This window comes from Vollenhovia emeryi, unplaced genomic scaffold (genome assembly GCF_000949405.1).
Source record: "Vollenhovia emeryi isolate VEMERY1.0 unplaced genomic scaffold, V.emery_V1.0 DF939157.1, whole genome shotgun sequence".
Classification (NCBI taxonomy): Eukaryota; Metazoa; Arthropoda; class Insecta; order Hymenoptera; family Formicidae; genus Vollenhovia; species Vollenhovia emeryi.
Window position 1 is genome coordinate 416728 of NW_011967209.1, and position 19681 is coordinate 436408.

The 19681-nt window shown below is 43.3% G+C and overlaps 1 protein-coding gene across 1 annotated transcript; it reads left to right on the forward strand.

Moving 5' to 3' along the window:
• Positions 1-12636: 12636 nt before the first annotated feature.
• Positions 12637-16600, forward strand: LOC105564980 (kinesin-like protein KIF20A). Its single transcript, XM_012017782.1, has 3 exons — positions 12637-15838; positions 15971-16085; positions 16403-16600. Exons 1-3 carry the CDS (start codon positions 12792-12794, stop codon positions 16598-16600), a joined length of 3360 nt encoding a protein of 1119 aa, XP_011873172.1. The 5' UTR covers positions 12637-12791.
• Positions 16601-19681: the final 3081 nt, after the last annotated feature.

Genomic DNA, 19681 nt, shown 5'->3' on the forward strand with positions numbered 1-19681 from the left:
TCCAGTCGCGTCTTGCTCTATAAATGAGCGACCAGACAGTTTTTGACCTCCCTCATTATTTCGTCTAAAATTAATTCTACTCGAAAGACGCGCGCATACGATTCCGCGCCACTAAACAACATGTTTGTTTCGGCCGTCTGCGTCGATTAATGAACGGGGACTCGGGCGTATGAATGGCGTAGGCGATATTGAAAGAACGGAGGTCTCGCTACGAAGACTTCCGTGCAATCTTTCAATCGTTGTTGCGGCCGGCATTTACACGGATGTAGACACACGCGCGCGGGGGATATCTCGCGAAAGGAACGCGGACGAAAATTGATTCGATCATCGTCCGCCGAGGCGGACGAACGCGCGATAGGTCGCTCTATAAATAGTGACACCGATGATGGAAGGCTTTAAATGAGATGATATGGCCTCTGATCGACCCAATCAATGCCTCCACTAAATCATCGTCTAAACTGACGGTCGCAACACCGCCGGCTAATATACACACGCTATAGAACGCTGGTGGGCGACCGGAAGAAGCCACTCATCCAGCGATTGCCGATGTATAGCGTCTTTATGAGGCCACGTTACGATGAGTGCTCGTCTATGCGAACCCGTCGTCGCGTATTGTTAGATAGACGCTTTGCTTTTCGATTTTCCGTTAATAATTTGGACAGCGAAACAAACTGCACGTCTCTTTGCAGGCGCGGTATATTGCTGTTAGATTTTATTAGAATAAATCTAGCGCTACTAACGGAAAAGAAAACAGATTATTTCGTCGATTTAGTTTTTCTATTAACTTGAGTATTAAAATCTCGTTCGCGAAGGTATAATTAATCGGCTAATGCTTTAAATAATAAACATATTTATTTTGTGAAGCAGAATTGAAATATTATTCGAACCTCCTTCTCGGTCCTTTTCGTTTATATAAACGCGTCTGGTTAAATCGAAGAAAATAATATTTGTAATTAACATTGCACAATTTCTCATAGTCGCTCTTTTCATTAAATTAATAATTAATACAGCTTTCGATGAAAATAGACACACGTATGCACACTTTGCCCGTATAGAGTGGCTTGTTAAATTCAGGAAGTACGTCATTTTAAAAGGTTCTGGTTATAATTCGATGCGGGATACAGTCTGCTGATATAAAACGAAAAGAGCGCCGCACGCGTGACTTCGTCACTTCACAGCATCCACTGTGACAGATTTCGATTGAAAAGGAAAGAAAAAAAAAGGGACGATAATTAGTGCCGTGGTTCACCTGTCGACATTGACGTGTGGCTACGAAACGTACATTCGTTCAACTGCGTATGGGAGAAATTGGAGGGAAGAGAAATACGGAAATTTTGTTTGTCGGAACACCGGCATCATGACGACACACCAAGTTAATTAAATTTGATCTCGATAATTACCCGGCAAATGGAATCTTTAACCGTATCTCCAATAATCCCGCGCGTGTGCGTATCTATCGAAATGTTAATGCATTTGAATTTAGCTTAAAAATCGTGGCGCTTTATAATAGTGCAAATTTTACTTAATCACAGTTGCATAATATAAATAATTAATAATTACTTTGATACATCTGTTTCACTGTATGAGAGAAGGAATGTTTTCGCATGATCTATGGAACACGGAAAAAAAAATTTAGCTACATATGGACAGCTAATATTTTTTAGTTGTGATAGCTAAATATTTTGCTACGACAGCAAACGGTTTGTTACGACAGCAAACCATTTGCTGTCGCACCTAATACGTTAGGTGCGACAGCAAACGGTTTGCTGTCGTAGCAAAATATTTAGCTATCACAACTAAAAATATTAGTTGTCCATATGCAGCTACATTTTTTTTTCCGTGAAGAAGCGAACGTTCGATCGCTGAAAGAATGTACGAGAGAAAAAGTTACAGAGAGACGTCCAAACGTTAAGTGCAGGGATAAATTCTTCGTGATACACAAAGGGCGTCAGGAAAATACAAGAGATCACTGTTATTAACGTTTCAAATAACTATGTATAATATAGAATGGTATGTACGTCTAATAAAGTCACGGGAACGTATAAACGTCACGCAAATTACCAAATGTCGCAATCTGACGATTGATCGGTGATCGTAAGGCAGCCAGGCGGAATCTTAACGCGCGATTGGCCGTTTGCGTCTTAATGGCCCGGTGCCGAGGAATCGGGTATCGACTTTTCCATTAGCCACAAAAGTTGTGGTCACCGTAACGACGAAATTGGCTATACCGAAAGGACATCGCGCCGGTGTCGGTGGAAATGCTCGGATAGCGAGGGGTGACGAAGGGGGTGACATGCGGAGACGGGCGGCGCGGTGGAGGGTGGGTAGAGGGGGATGACATTAATTCTCATAACATTTTACGAGGCGGTATCTGACCTGTGTCAAGTCCTTCCGACGCCCAGGAGTACGGTTTAGGAGTCATAACTCCCAATCACCCTAAGACATGCAGTCGCGAGCAATTCAGCCGGCACCAAGGTGGTGGCCGTTCTCTCTTGAATAGCGCGAGCTTACCGAAGGCATGTGGCTGTCTGTCTCTTTCACTTCCTCTTTTCTCACTTGGCGCGGCGGCCACCTTGGCATATCACTGTCTTATTAAATCTTGTAGACTTTCAGTAATGAATTGTCCTCCTGAATTCCTGGCTACAAATTTCCCTGAAATTTCTCGACAGCGTCGAATGCTGCCGAGAATTCGTCTATGGATTGAACGTTGTGCGCAATAAATAATGGTATCGATGAAAAATCTTATTATTACGAATTCTAAATTGAAGAAAAATTGCGGTCGTCTCATTTGCACAACCGACGTTAATCAATAATATTTCAGTGTTTCAAAATATGTAATAATATGATTTTTTAAATATTAATTATGACGCGTGACTTCCAACTCGATGAAAATCAATGAAATACAACGCACCAACGCCTCGCGCTGCAAACGCGACACGGAAGGCGGAGAGCTGCAGAGTTTGGTAGAACGTGCCTCGTTAAGAGAAACGGAGAACATAGGGGATGCAGTAAGGGAGGCCCGGAGGTGTACATCGTCGTTAAACCGTACCGGGAATATCGCCGTTCAATTTCGCTCCCCGCGCTTTAAAAAGAAAAAAAAAAGGTAGAAAACCGTTCCCGCCGCTCTTCGTATCGGCCGACCGGAGTTCTTTTTGATCTCGCTAAAGAATTCATTAAGTTTTGCGGGCGCGGTTAGGTATTAATGCGCGGGGGTGGGAAATGCGCGCGGGCGCGTTTTATGCTCGCCCGAGCGCGAGTCAGGTCGGAGAAGAGGCAGGTGGAGGCGGTGGATCTCTCTTTTCTCTGCCTCCCTTTGTCTGCCCTTCCATTGCTGCTGGCGTCGTTTCTTGTACCTTTGCGTGATGCCTGACTATCGATGGTTCTTTAATATTCGCGCGTGGTAGGCTCGCCAGTTTCTCGGTCGTTTCTCAACGACAAACTTGAAAAAGGGGAGAAAACGAGGAGGATTCGCGCGGGCGTCTCCGGTCACTCTCGCTAAACCTGGCGGTTAATACGTTTTGTGGGGCGTGCGCATGTTCGCACGTATTGCGACTTTTACATCAGCAGATAGAGGCTTTTTCGATCATTAATTCCGAAACTGATAACGCGAGGCTTCGAAGGACGCGCAATATCCCGCGCGACTACAAAACATGATGAATTTTTCTTCGCCTAACACGTTGATAGAGGGGGAGATCAGAATGGAGGTGGCCTGGAAAATACTAGCTGGACGATAGAGATCGCCTAGAAGGCGGGTGAGGCTGAGGTCACCCCGCGCTGGTGGAGTGCATTTGGCCATCAAATAACATCGGCAGTGCCTATAACCGGCTTACGCCCCGACATAAAGTTGGCTTGGTCTTCTCTTCCTTCCACGGTCTATCCTGGCCACGCTGCCATCTCGAACCACTAACTCGTGATCAAGCCGCCTAACCATCGTCGAACTACCGCCGTATCAGGAGTTGCTGCTCTTGGGAGGCTTAAGCCCGCGATATCAGTTGATTGGGTCTCGCAAGTATCGCCGGAAAGAAAATTCCTTCCTCGATGTTCTCCGAGAAGCCCCCTGCGGTTTTATAAATTTTCTTCTTTTTTTTTTGTAAAACGAGACAGAGAGAGAAAGGAGAAACGATAATTTTATTCGATCTAAATAATATTCTCCAATAAATAATTGTAAAACAATGAAATTAAACACTCCAAGAACGCGATAATTTAAACGAAGTATGAAATATATATTACTGTACCGTTTGTGTATTTAAAATTTTAAAATGTGTTTCTATTTTTCCGAAAATGTCTGAATAAAAAGATTCCATTGGAGACAAGTACAGGTCCATTGCATACATTAATACTTTCCGCGTAAAACGTGCAAAAAGTGTCCCGATAATGCGGATATGACTGCTAGTGCAATGAGAATGTCCTCGTTTTAATACGCCAGTTCGGGACACCCGCTACTATCCCCCGGCACTTTCGGTTTCCCTAATATTTCCAATTAAACTTTCCGCGCTCCATACCGGGCGATACTCTTTCCCGGATTAGCGAAAATACGCCACGTTTGCGGCGGCCTTGCTGATACCCGGAGGTGGTCCCACATTCAAGGAGGGGACCAATAACTTGCCAATATCGGCATTACTGGCGCACTGAGCGCAATATAAACGTTTATGACCCAATGTGCGTCTGTTCAATCCCCCCGACCGAGCAACCCCCCTCCGACCCGTTGCTTTTCTACCAGCGGCTCTCAAATATGTGCCAACTGTGCGTTCCTATACAATGTCTGCGCAATCAACGCATATCTAAAAGACATCTTTAAGTCACACGTGTTGTTTGGGTTGCCTTCAAACATTATTTCACAAAGAAATCTACTTGAATCCGAATTGATCTTCAATTACAAAGGTGAGAGTATAACGTGGGAAACGTACAGATACAAGCACAAGCAATATCTAAATTTATAAAAATGTTTATATTATACATAGAAAAAGTTTTGCTCGAGAAGGATACGTTGATAAGCTTCATTTGAATATGTAAATTAATTGTGAGGTTAAACGTGATTTTATCTAGTCGTGATTTTTTCACGAGATTATTTTGGCGGAAGAAAATGAGAACGACTGGTCCGGAGGTATCTATAAGACATGAAATAGAAGAAGGGCGGGTATTGGTAGCCAACACGAATTCCGTCCTCCTCTCTCGAACGTTGTCGTGGTCGGGCGTTGTCAATGTGCGTCACAGGACATATCCACGTCGGTTACTCGGGTTGTTCTTCCACGATGTGCGAGCACGTCGTCTGTGTGGGTGCGTGTCCTGGACACTTAATGTTTCTCTATCTATAGCGGTCAGGCCGAGACAGCCGGGGATATTGTTATATACGACATTGTGGAGGACCCCGAGCAAGAAAAGACGAGGAGTGGAGCTACGAGAGATATCGCCCGCCACCAATTACCACCGACCAAGAGTTATTGAAAAGATCTCCCCACGGGAGAAACCCCGTAGAATCGCGGCTTGGCCAGGCTAATGAACACTGATTACAGTTTGGCGGATGCCCGTCGATGATTTGTGGACAGATCGTGGACCGCAGCCTGGCCGAGGTCATTTCACGCTACCGGCGACGATTTTTCTCGGCTTTCGATTTGCGCAACACTTAATATATTACAAGGGAAAATGCGGTCGAGAAGCATCAGTTCTGTTTTCTCAATCGATACGCGTGTTTCCTCCGAAAATATAGATGATATAAAGGCGCGGCTTTCAGTAGCGATTATAAACGTCAACAGTTGACGACGAGCTGAGGTATGCAAAAATTGAAGCTTCTAAGTTTTGTGAAGTAGTAGCGTGTAGTTCATTGTCCATCAATTATTCGTTCTCTCTCGAACGTGCAGAAAAGACAATAAGTAATAGGAGAAGAATTTACTTTCCCATCTCTTTGGCACGCGGCTTTCGCCTCCTCCTTCTCCTCCAACTACATCCGGTAAACGACATAATTCGCTAACACCTCTAACTCCTGATATAACAGAGTATTACTTCTGATGCTGTCACCCCTCCTTCCCGTTCTTCCGCGCTTCGCGTAAAACCGTTCGACGGATACGCCTGTAGCGCGTATAGAAGTCCCTCTTTACCAATTTTCCTCCCCGAAGCTTCATCGTCTTTGATCAGCGCCAGCGACGCCTCTATAAGCCTTCGCGCAGCTGCCTCCGTCTAACTCGACGTTCCATGCATTGAAATTCGTTGTTACGCAAACACCGTCAAAAGTTAGAACCAACTGCCGGTGCCGGGAGATTAATTAAACAATTATTTATAAGCAATTGTGAGAAGTATTGTACAGCCAATGAGTCATGTTCCTTTGGCAAGCGCCATAATGCAAGGTACACAATTCACACAAGTGGAATTCAAATTAATTTTTGCATTAAATACAAATTAGAAGTAAACGTTTCTATCGTGAAATTGTATGAAAAAAAAAGAACCGTCTGGAATAATCAGTGGTGCATAATACATGCGAGAAGCATTCTTAATTAACATGAGGATTAACTTGGAAATTTCGCGATTGGCGAAAGCTTACGCCAATGAAGCGGGCATTAATTATTCCCTTTAGATTACGCCCGACACGATCCGTAAGATCTCCCATACCCGTCCCGTTGCGTCGCCATCAATTTCGTCCCTTTCTCCGTGCAATAACTACGCTCCTCTCCCTCCCTCCCTCGCCCCTCCTTCTCTCTCTCTCTCTCCCTATTTTCCTCTCTCCCTCGGTTCTCCAGGAAGCGTCAGAAAATCTGCCTCGTCTCATCGATGGTAATGCTTCCTTTTACGATCATCATATTTATAAATGTAACCTCCCCCTCCCCCCCGTTTCTATCTCCATGGCCGATGAAAGGATCTCGTTAATTGGGAATACTGATGCCGGTACGAAGGCGAACTATACCGAATCGATCCCACCCCTCCGTCACACTGCCGCACCCCGCGCACTCATCTATCCGCCCACCCATGAGATCACGACGGAGGATAAGACCCGTGGGATGCCGTCAAAGGGAGCTTATATTTATGAGACTTTCGGCAAACAAATGGATAAATCTAATATCTTCGAGGCGAAACGGCCGAGGCCGTTTGAGAAACTGATGTCTGGAGACGTGAATTTAACCATCTTCTCTTGTATGAGCCTTGTGGGCGGATTTTTCGGCTCCCGGTCGCGAGGAAACCAAGTATCGTATATGGGTCTCGACTGGATTTATTAAAAGACGATAAGAGTATTACGGAGATTACGTAATAATAAAACGGCATTTTAGTATTTCCGTATTGATTTTTAAATGTAATTAGAAGAGCGCAGAAATTAATTAATTAAATAGAATGGAAGGCAAAATTACACAACGCTGAATTAATTAAAAAATGAAAAATTAATCATAAAATGAAAAACAATTAAAATAATCAATACACGAATATCTTGCGCATAATTTGCTGGTTATCGTCAGATCTTGTTTTTCTGTCATTAGGATTATTGTAGTTTAAGTACAGTTTTCATTACAAGCAGTGCGCTCTAAGTATTGATCAGCAGCGCTAGGTAATTGTTACATTATTTGACACTGTTTTACAAATAATCCAAAGTGCTCGCGCAACTGTCTGCAACTTGACACAAGTCCCGATCGGAATCGATCGAGGCACGATCGCATTAGCTCGTACGCACAGACAGATGTTTGACGATCGCAATAATCCAGCCGTGAACTTGGAGCGGAAATGACGCGCGCTCACAGCGACGGTCACCGATGATCTCACAGAGATGATACGCGGCGATAGGGATCGCCTCTCGTGCTATGAAATTGTTTAAAAACGAATACGGGGCCCTCGCATGGCCGGGCATCGTCGCCTTAATGACGCCAACTGTCACTGGAGACCCCTTCGATCGTGTGCTCGGCGATGTGTCTTAATTGGTCCGCAAGTCGACCGTTATTAACGCAGAAAGTGACGGTAATGCGAATATTATCCGCTCGCCGCGGCGAAGAGCGACTTTCGACGGCAGGTAGCTCGCAGGTAGCTCACGCAGTTTTGCGCTTTACGACGCAATTAATTCGCACTCGTCGCATCGGGAATGCACATGCGCGCGTGATCCGCGCGCCAACGTACGTAGGCGCGTATTGTGCCGGGGCGATAGTTATGGGAATTTTGCCCGTTTCTTTTGATCACGATCATCACGAAGATACGTAGACAATCGTTGCCATTTGCGGTAACGCCGTGCGTCTGCCCTGCAATTACCAGGCCATAACTCACTCGCTACCGCGCTGCATCTAATTACCGGACCCGGCTACAACCGGCGATTCGCTTTAATAATGCGCGATGCGCCGCGTTTATTTTGAATTTTCCTTTCTCGATCAATGCGCGCGATTTTACAGCGTGGCCCCGAATTTATTATTTTTACGTGCGCGGTGTCCATTAACCCTGATGAGCTGCACGCACGAGTCATCGAGGCCGACGCGCCTCGGCCGCCGCGCGTCAAGAAGGGAAAAGAATTAATATTCGTATCCCCCTAATCTGTCTACGCTGTCGGGCCCATTCCGTACCGATAATGCATTACGGCAACGCACCCCCGTCGCGATTAGCGTGACCTTGATCACGCGGAGAGAGCCGGGGCGTACGTTAAAGCGTGGATCCACGACTTTCGCGTCGGGAGAGATGCGTGGATGCGGGGAACGTATCTTAACCCGGGATCAGTCTGGACTGGTTAGCCGTCCAGTGGCATTTATAACTCGTCATTATTATTTGAGTTGATTTGAAACACGCGCGGTACAGCCTTTCCCCTCTTCGACTTGCATGCGACCATCGTCGTGGTCGTCATCATCATCATTCTTCCTTATGCGCCGCCGCTCGGGCCCGGCAGCTGCCACGAGACACGCATCAGCGCGCACACACGCACACGCGCGCGCGGGAACGTAATCAAACTTATCAATACAGATCAATCGTATCGCGGACCGCCGATTGCATTGCGAGCAACGCGAACGTTGATTTCTGTAATATTAATTCAGTATTAGGAAGAAATCGTAATAGCATTGCCAGTAATTGAGATCGATCGATTATTAATTCCCAATTGTTGACTAGAGCGACAGTATTTTATACGGAAAAATTCGTTTGCCTTGTCTCGTGCGCGAAGCCGGAATTTCTGAATTTTTTTGTGCGAAATTAAACTTAAATTAAGGAGAAAGAACAAGTCCTTTTTATGTAATATTACATATGTTGGTTGTTTGAATCCCATTAAAAAAATTGCCAAAACCCCGTTTAAAATATTAGAACCTACACTGAGAAAAAAATTTTCTTAATTTTAGAAAATATATTTACTAAAATTAGATTTACTTGATTTAAATAAATAATGTTTAAAATGAAAAATTTTTCTCTTTATTATAATAAATCAAAGCATTAAAATTAAAAAATGATTTCTTATTGAAACATTTGTTTAAATCTAATTCAGATTTGCTACATTACAGTACAGTACTTGTTGAAATGTAGTAAAGAATTTTTTTTACTGTAGAATCTTGATATTTTAATTTTATAAAAACCATTTTAGTACATATTTCTTTAAACTCAGTTTTTTTTTGCCAGGCGCTTATAAAGTTTGGTGCTGCCACTAGATATAAAGCGACCGCATCAGCAGACGTAGTTTAATCATTTAATGGTCTATATTTTATTATGGCTGAACATAGTGTACTAATTCAGCGTTTATCTTTCTTCTTTTAATGAGGGGAAAATTTTAATATCAAATTTGTTTGGATACAACAAAATTTATTAAATCCAAAGAAATCGTTTTCTCTGTGTACTAGAACTTCTTCATTACATTTAACAAAATATTTATTATAATTGATAAACTATTTAATTTATGGAAACGACCATTTTCTTTATATGAGTAAATTAAATTGGAAAAGTAGAAAATAAACATTACAATTTAATAAACATTAACTGCTTTCCATAAAATAGTTTTGATATTTAGTAAACGATTTATTTAATAAAAGAATTATTTTCTATAAATGAACAAATATGATTGCTTATTTTAAGAAAATGCGTTCACAGTTGTATGCAAACACATGGTTTGCTAAGACTAAGGAAATTTTTTTTCTATCTAGTAAATTTTTGTCTCAGTGTATAAAGTAGAAATAAATAAGAGTTTTATTAATTTACATCGAAATTGCGTGCAATCTAATGTAATCCGATCGTATTCCATCTATTATTTCAAACAGGGCAGTTTACCAAGAACACCGCGTTCTTGTACTGGATCTCACATCGTACATCTATTTATTTTCTCCCATAACGACATTGGGAACAGTAAACGTTATACGATTTTGAAAAGACAGAAACGATGGCCCGAATCGATTCACAGAAGTTTCATATCGCGCGCATCGAGATTCACTGTCGAATCATTGGTACCGAGTACCGCTTTCGTTCTCCAGCGCCATCAAAAGCGCCATAAAAGAAGCGGCCGGCGATGGTCGGCGCAGCCACCGGTGGCAAGGGGGGGGGGGGGGGGACGGGGGGGCACCGGGTGAAATTTGTCAGTATTAAATAAATAACCCATAAAGGCGGAACATCAATCCACCGTGGAGGCATTAACGCCCGATATAGGGAGGGCGAGGCACGACGGCTGTTATTTTTCATACACCAGCTACATCTTATATATGACCGCGCCTATATATCGACGCGTTCTTTCTCTCGCCGTAAAGAAGAGGACCTCCCCTTTCTTCTTGTTTCTTCCCGCTCTCCTCCTTCCGCTTCTTCTTCTTCTTCTTCGAGGTTTTTACGACCGACACGTTGGACCGTATCGCGAGTTACGCCGTAGATCAAAAGTGATGTGTCTATTATGACGTAAATACTTAAGATCCCTCGAGTCTCCGTTACGGTCCCCGACCTGGACGGAGTTACGTCTCGATTCGCGGTGCCAGGATTCGCGCGAGCTACAAGTTTGCCGAAACAAAATGCCGTATTACGCAGCGATATCAAATGAAGAAACGGGGATAAATGAACGGGGATTTACGTAAGACTTAAAATTTCCACGCTAAAAAATCCGACACGGATGATCATCAATTTTTCGGTGCTGAATTAATTTGGAATTCAAACGACGATGCAAAGCGGACGTAGCAAAGTACAATACGGAATCACGATATTTTTATTTTATAGGAGTATGTCAGTTTTGTATTATACAAATATTTATTTACAACGTTTATTTTCACTTACCGACGAATATATTGACACACGAGATTACGCGCATTAAGGAAGAAACGATAGGACCACCGAAGGCGCGGATGGTGCAGCGGCGAGCTTTAATCTGGCCCAGAAGAGACACGGTTGAAGACGCGCGCGTGCGATGAGGCGATATACATCCGAGGGAGCGGCTAAGACGAAAAGCGAAATCCCAGCAGAAGGACCGCTCCAGCGGCGGAAAGGGCCGCCGGAGCCGGGGGTGGAGGCGGCGACGACCGCCGCACTGTCGATACAAGGGGTCGATTGTGGCTTGAAAGGCACCGCCGATCCGACGACGCTCGGACCGCATTCGGCGGTCAGGCCGGTGCACGACGGCACAGTGGCCGACTTGTGCCCGCGATGCCGATTCCGATGCCGAGATTACGCCGGGATTTCGCGCATCGCGCGTCCCGTCCCATCGGGACACGCCGTACGCGCCGCGGACGCTATTAACTTCGGCTTTGATTGGCTGCGTTTAATGAGCCGGGCGACGCGCGCATATAAATTGCCGCTTGCCCGTCTTTGAAGATATTTCGAGGCGGCCGCGGGACGATTCCTCTCTCCCTCCTCCTCGGCGTCTTCTCCCGTCCGCGCGTTTTGCCGCGTGTATCGCGGATGTCATCGCCGAATTTCTGCGAGTCCGTCTCGGCGCCCCCGGTTACGCGGCCGGAGCACGCGTTGGCGTGCCTTGGCGACAGATGAATGGCTTCGAAAGAGGAAATGTGCCCTCCTCCCCCCCCCCCCCGCCCCCGAGTAAACTACGACATGCATATTAGCGACCAAGTTAGATACTTGTTCAAACGGCGCAGCTGGCGAATTACGGGACGGGAATTTGTTGGGCTGGCACGATACTCGTTACACTCCCGTTTTATTTTAATTACTCGAGCACTTGTAATTAACACTCGATTTCCATGCGTCTCCGAACGTGCCCTTTTGTCACGTGTTCGTCATTTGTCGCGCGTCAACGCGTCCATGGAAACGAAGGTGAGAGTGAAATGTTTTATAGCTTCTCCTCCGCCTCCTACATTTATGCGTAAGTATCTTTTGTAGTATATCTTTTCAGTTTTTTTTTCACGTGAACGGAACTTAATCGCTAAACTTGAATATAGTTCAGGAATAAAAGTACGCGATGTCGAAGTTCGTGTCAACGCTCGAGAGAGTTGTGTCACAAAATTGACGACGTCCCGTGAAAATTGTCCGAAGACCACGTAAAAATCTTCGAAGTAAGCCTACTCGCGAATTAATTCGTGCGAACTCGTGAAATTATTTCACAAACGAATTCGTATTGTCACACATCTGAGACGTTTTATTTTCCAGAAATATATCGCAAAGCGTGGACGTGAAATAACCTTCCTGATGACATAACCATAAACGGATACCGATCGCGTGATTTTCGGAATATCGATCAGTCATTTCGGCGCGCATTTTAATTCGCGTCGAAGCCCCATACGATGTCGACCGGACAAAATTCCTCGGGACGACCCGACGCGTTCGCGAACGGAGAGTGCACTCGGGAAGCCAAAACGAATCACTTTCTCTCGCCGCACTGCAATGAGAAAACTGTCGAGCGTGTCGGTAGGAAATCGGGACGAGCTTCGGCAGTCGAGATGTATCTGAGGATAAAACCAGCGCCGACGGTACTCGAAAAGAATTACGCCGTACTCGACTCGAGAACTCTTTGGACGTTTCTGCCGTTCGAGGATAAATCCATTCCAAGTTCGAGGTGCGCGAAATCGAGCGAGGCCGAAGCCAGGCGGCATGCCTTTACGAAGATCTTCGGATCAGAAACTTCGCAAGCGGAGATGTTCGAAGGATCCATAAAACATCGAGTCGCGGAGTTCCTCGGCGGTAAAAGTTCGACCATCATGACTTACGGCATGAGAGATTCCGGGAAGACTTACACGCTCTTCGGCACGTCCGCGTCGCCCGGTATAATAACGCGCAGTATCGAGCTCGTCTTTTCGGCGATAAATTGCACCATAGCGCCGTGGTGCAAACCAACGTTTCGGGGCACTGTGCACCGCCTGAACAAGGCCGCGCGGGCTTCGGAGACGCGGCGGAGAATACGAGTGTTGAACAAACGATCCGCGATGTTGGCGGAGGCTAGACAATTTCTGGAGAACTCGCGGCTGGAAAACGCGGATCCTGAAGAGTGCTGTGGCGAGTCGACGTACACCGTGTGGCTGTCCTTCGCGGAGATTTACAACGGAAAAGTTTACGATCTGTTGGACGGCGCGAAAGTGTGCACCCCCTTGATATTGTACAAGAACGCCAGAGGGCGAGCTTGCCTTCGCGGTTTTCGAAAGGTCCACGCTATAACTGCGTTGGAGGCCTGTCAGATGCTCATGACGTGCCAATCGGACACCGTTAAGGCGAGACGGAATCATCGATCGCATACCATTTTCACAATAGAATTACTAAAATACCAGAAGGATCATGCGGCGGAAAAAGCGACACTTAGCACCTTGACCTTTTGCGATCTGGCTGGCTCCACGCAGTTCGAAGAATCATGTAAGAGCGAAGCGATCAGCATCAACAACAGCCTGCTGGTGCTTGGTCAATGCCTCAAGGCTGTCGGTAAAAATCATAAGGCGCCGTTTCGCCAATCGAAGTTAACGCAAATATGTCAGCGAGCCCTCTCGGGTAAAGAAAATTTGAATATCATAGTGAACGTCGCTTTTCAGCCAAGTCTCTCCGACCAAACGCAGAGCATTTTTAAGTTTTGTGATATAGTCAGGAAGCTACTAGCTAATGAGGAATGTAAACAATCATGCGATTTTGGGAGAATTATTCAAGATGCCGTAGTGTCACCGTCACGTACGTTCAAGGCATCACCAACTATTCCTCAAAGCTCGTCTGAAACTGCAGGAAGAACTGACTGTATCGATTCGGCAGCGCGCAAAAGTATGCGAGAGCAAAACGAAAAGCTGAAGCAGGAATTGGATACTGTGAAAAGTGATATGCTACATGGCGAATACGCAATTCAGCAGCAACTAGCCGACCATTATTCACATGTAGTCAAAGAGTTAGGCACGACTTACAAAGAGAATACCAAGAGAATCGAAACCGAGATACATGGTTTATTGAAACGGTCTGTAAAACAGGTTGAAAGCTTCTACAAGGAGCGTATCGACAATTTGATGCGGCACAAGAAGGACAACCGAGAAGATAGAAATAATTACGTTCAGGACAATCATGCGCTTCACGAAGAACTCAAAGCTGAGAACGCGCGGGTTACTTCTAAGGTTGCGGTCCTGAAAGAAGCAATGAAGAAACTAAGAAAGGAGAACAAGACGATTCTTTGCGAAAAGAACAAGTGCAGCTTCGAATTGGCCTTGATAACGGAAGAATTGAAAAAGTTTCGACAGCTCACGCGAGCCGGGATTCGTAAGTGGGGTGGCAGCGGTGAAAACATCGGGGACGGCGCCGATTCTCTTATGAACAATCTGGAACGGTTAATGGAGGACAAAGTAAAAAGAACCGAGGAGAAACTTGATGAGATGAATGAATACATCCGTGGAATGAAAAGCGAGGACCCTGCAATCGCTTCCGAAACGGCACGGGAATCATCGAAATCGCAAGTTGTCTCGGACGATGCTGCGATTAAGGTAGAAGACTTGGAGGAGAAACTTTCGTGCAGTCAGATTGCAGTAGAGGACAACGTTAAACAGACAGATTGCGCAGCCTTGAACAAATGGAACTATCAAGAGACGTTACATGTTGCCGAATTGTCTCAAGATCTGGAAACTATCCGAGCTGTGATTTACGCATTAAATTGTGAAGCGACTGGTGCGAACAAATGTCAGTTGCCGCACAAAGAAGAAGCATTGGAACAATTTATTGAACTAGAAAGTGAATTTGCAATCAAACGTGATGATTTATTCAGGATGATAGGAAATAAAATGCAGGAATACAAACATGAAATTTGTGAGCTACTCCGCAAGCTAGCAGTTAAGGAAGAAAATGAAAGTCGAATTTCTGAGCGCGCAAGAAGATACATGGCGAATGCTAGTTCGTTTAAAAAAATGTTATCTTCGACACAAAATCGGCTGGACGAAGCGTCTAGTAAATGTGCAAATGAACATTTACCAAAGATCACAAGTCTGGAAGAAGAAGTAATTCAGAAAACTCTGCAAGTAAACGAGCTCGAGGGAAAGATTTCTAAAATACAAAACGAATTAGCGAGAGACTACGAATTGTTCCAGAAGATACATGATTTTGATATTATTGTATACAGATGTCAGAGAGATAAGAACGAGCTACGCAGACAGTTGTATGAATGTTTCGAGACCCAATTGACTCTCGAGGATAAACTGAAGAAATTGACAATGAAGATAGCAGAAAGAGAGAGCGAAGTTGTTTCGTTGAAGAGTGAAGTATGCAATATAACAGAACTGAACGTGGCGAGCAACGAGAAAGCGAGAAATCTGACAAAGCAAATCACTGAAGCTGACGAAAATATCGAGTTGATTAAAGAGGATCTATATTGTTGTGAAGATTTGCGTAAAAATGTAGAAAACACCATGGAAGAGAAAATTCATGATTTTAGATCTCGGTTATCGGATGATAAAGATAATACAACAATCCTAAACGAAATTTGCAAGACATATAGCGACAGCCAGGACGAAATAACTCGTTTAAAGATGCAACTGAAGTATAAAGAACTACAAGCAACTCTACTTAAAACTGATAAAGACGCTACAATTAAAAAATATGAAATTTTATTGAGACATATTCAAAATAAAATTAAAGAGAAGGACAAACATTTTCAAACTGTTGCGAACAGTTCAAACAACGTGAAAAGATCTTCGACCGAGAATCAAAGACAGGCGGTAGAAATCTTAAAGGACCACGAAGCTGAAAATAGTTTCGCGATCAGTTCTTGTTTCATGCCTAAGCTTGTTAGTTCGGAGGCATTAAATATTTCATCCAAGTAAGGATTCTGCAACTTTTTTTGGATGAGGGAAATGGCATCGACATTAAATTCAATGATAACGAATCTTGTCAGGTTTGCATATAATATAAATAAATATTCAACTGTAGAAAAGAAAAATAATTTATGTCGAATATCCAATTGTTATAATATAATTTTGAAGAGTTTTGTATTATATTAAACAATTTGTTAATTACTAGTACATTAGCACATATGTCAAAATTGAAAAATTTAATAACTAAAAAGAGCCTCTCATTTAATATTCTACGTCTTTAAAATTTTCAGGCGGACAGCAGTGTAAAATCAAACGTACCTTCCGTACATGAAACTGATAGTTCTGAAGCGGAGGATATTTTTAACATGATAGCGTCGGATACCAAAGACAAGAGGAAAACACTATGCTGGATGAAAGTTAGAAAAATCTCTGGTAAAACTACACTTTCGCAACTCTCCGCTAAATATACAGACATTAATAGCGATTGAGAAACCGAGTGACAGTAAACAACATATGCCAATAATTAATGACTATTTAATTATAATTTTTGTATATAATTATCGATGTTAAGAATATTGTTGTATGTGCGTGCGTTTTAAAAATAATTTGACATTTATTTATGTTTGTGTATTTCATGCATTTCGTTCCGCTGAATGTTTCATATACTGCAATTTTAAACACGTGTCATACTTTGTTAAATTTAACAGAAAAAAAAATCGTCTCAAATGTTATACGTTTTAATCCAATGTTATACATTTAATGTGTATTATTGTCCCTATATTATTCTCTCACTGTACACGTATTTAGTTTATAAATTAATAAACAACATTCACGCAATCTTTACATTTTTTTCAATAATAATCAATGAAAAAATTATGTAAATTTCTCGTGAAGAGGATCACGTATTGCACATCTTAAAGCTTAAAAAGATCTTGAAAGTTCATCAATATTGTTATTGCCTTTATTACGTTAACCGTGTTAAATTTATTACAAGACCAGAGGCCTATAAGTATTACGCAAGAGATGTTTCGTACCGATATTTTATCTTGATATTATTTATGTGAGAGACAAAAGTGCGATTAGCGATTGGGAATATTATCGGTATATCAGATGTTCCCCCGAGACAAGATCACATGTAATGGCAAAACATGGTACATTCGTTATAATAAACGAACCACCCACAAATGGAGGCGGCAACTGCGTTGGGCTTACTCGTGCAAGGGCGGACCCTGCTCCGGATTTTATTGCCAATATGCTATAATTTCTGACATTAGATGCCGCTGACGCTTTTGTCCGCTCATTACAACCCGCCCCATCCCCAAACGTGATCTTCCCGCGAAAACGGCCACTCTGGCCTCCCTTTCTCTCTCTCTTTGTCTCTTTTTCTCTTTCGCGGATACTGATAGATGAAATTATGAGGAGGGATATCAAAATTGGACCGCGACCTCCACTTCGTATAATCTTTCGGTTTCTGATGATATTACTGGGATGTGCGATGTGATAAGGGGATACGAATAAATGAAAGGAAATCGTCCAATACGAGATTGCAATCTGCTGCGAGTTTACAGACGTGAGAACGATGCTGAAAAGCACTTTCAGTAAGCGTTTGAACGTGTTTCCATTCGTAAAAAGATATATTCTGGAAAAAAGAAGTTGATTTTTTTCTAATCGAGGGGCATTTATAGAGTAATTTTTATGCAATAGACGCCGTGCACGCGGATACGTCATTTAAATGTATCTGCAAAATCAATTTATTCCATTAATTGTTTGCTGGACTATCAATCTGTTCTGTAATTATTCTCGCATTACTTTCGCGTAGACGAGCTTGTTATCGCGATGGAAACGGCCACGAGTGGTTTGCGAAATCGCAGATCGCAGCGGCCATTTTCGCTAGCTCACCTCTTCGTCGTCGGTGATTTCTCGGGGTAAATGTACCGCGAACTTTCCTCTTTCAATTGGCAATAAGATTTGATCGTTGCGGGAAATATCATCCAATTTCCTTTCTCTCTTGGCCGGGCCGGAACATGCCGCTCGTCCGCCTACTCACGTTCGCCCTCTAACTTCACCATCAACCACCCTCTTTCCGTTATCCTTTACACGCCCGGTCGCAAGATATAAAGATGGCGAAATCATCCTCTTTGGGTCGCCGGTTGAAATTGCACGCGGTGCAATATCCGCGCCGATGCTTGTTCACGGTATGTTTAACACTTTATGCATTATGTGATACAATTATCAATTTTGAATTGATAAAAAGAACGTTTTTGTTTCGACGTATCTCGTTTTGTAATTATTAAAAATAGGACCGCGCACAGAGAGCCAAAAAAACTAAGTTATTTAATAGAATAATTATTATTGGCTTTCTGTGTCGAGTGTTACGTCTATAAATTCACTAATTGACAAATTGGACGGCAAAATGTGTATTCTGCATTATTTAAATAATGTATATGAGAATTGAAGTAAAATTCAGAACAGCTGACTCAGGGTATACACGCTGTTTGAAGGTTGAGCGAACACTCGGAGGAGTAATCAGATAGAGGAGGAGAAAGTTATTCCGCGGACGAAGTTTCCTCGAGACATTAGTTTATAATTCGGCAATCCCGGATCAGTATTTGTCACGATTAGCCGAATCCTGCCCCTCCTCCATGCAACGGTTGGAATATCTGTTTCTGGGGAGGTCTCATCCCTTTCTTCACCCCTTCTTCGTAGATCCTGCGCGAGTTTTCATTAATTTCGCCCAATCCTGCCGAACTATTGTCGTAGTTACGCACAATTTCGGCACGACAATGCCCAGCTTTCTCTGGGATTGACGTAGACGAAGGGGGAAAGCGGTCGAGGGAAGGAGAGGCCAAGCCTGTAAGGAGTTATAACGATGTCGAGTGGGAAGGGTAAGAAGTTCTCCGGGTTCAAAGCCCGGGGTGGCATGGATTATATTTCTCGTGTCATTTGCCTTCTGAGTTAGACCGATGACGTTTCGCCTCGAGTTTCTCCATGGAAATCTTGCTACGTGAAGCGAGAAGAGACTGTACGAAAACGGGATTTGAAAGGGTTTCGATACAAATTGAAGAACTTTCATTACAGCATCAAGTAGCATATATGTATATATAGTAGCATATATATGTATATTTATATAATTATTATACATAAATATATAACTATACATTATTTTATGTATATAAACAAGTACTTTAAATAATAAATATTTTAATTAATTATTAGCACAAGGGCATTATTTTTTTATAATAAGCTATCGTTATTTTGTTTGTCCCTGTTGTTAAAAATAAAGCAATTTCTTAGATCTGTAACAAAGTTGAAAGTTATAAAACGTATATTGCTGGCCAAACATTTACGAGGTACACATTCACAACGAGATGCGAAAGCATATGAGCCGTTGCTCGGACAAATATGGCACTCCTGCGGAAACTTTGACTCCGATATGGCCACTTTTGTCAACGTCGAACGGTATCTTAAGAATTAGCCTCACGGGATTTCGAGGCAAGAAGCCACTGCTGGTAGTGCCAGCGCGACGTTGAAAACACATGTGTGCGTATCTCAGTAAGGCTACAAGAAGA

Coding starts and splice junctions, on each gene's coding strand:
- LOC105564980 (XM_012017782.1), top strand. CDS start 12,792: ATGTATCTGAGGATAAAACCAGCGCCGACGGTACTCGAAAAGAATTAC. Junction 15,839..15,970: donor CGTTTAAAGATGCAACTGAA/GTATAAAGAACT, acceptor TGTTGCGAACAG/TTCAAACAACGTGAAAAGAT. Junction 16,086..16,402: donor CTTGTTTCATGCCTAAGCTT/GTTAGTTCGGAG, acceptor TAAAATTTTCAG/GCGGACAGCAGTGTAAAATC.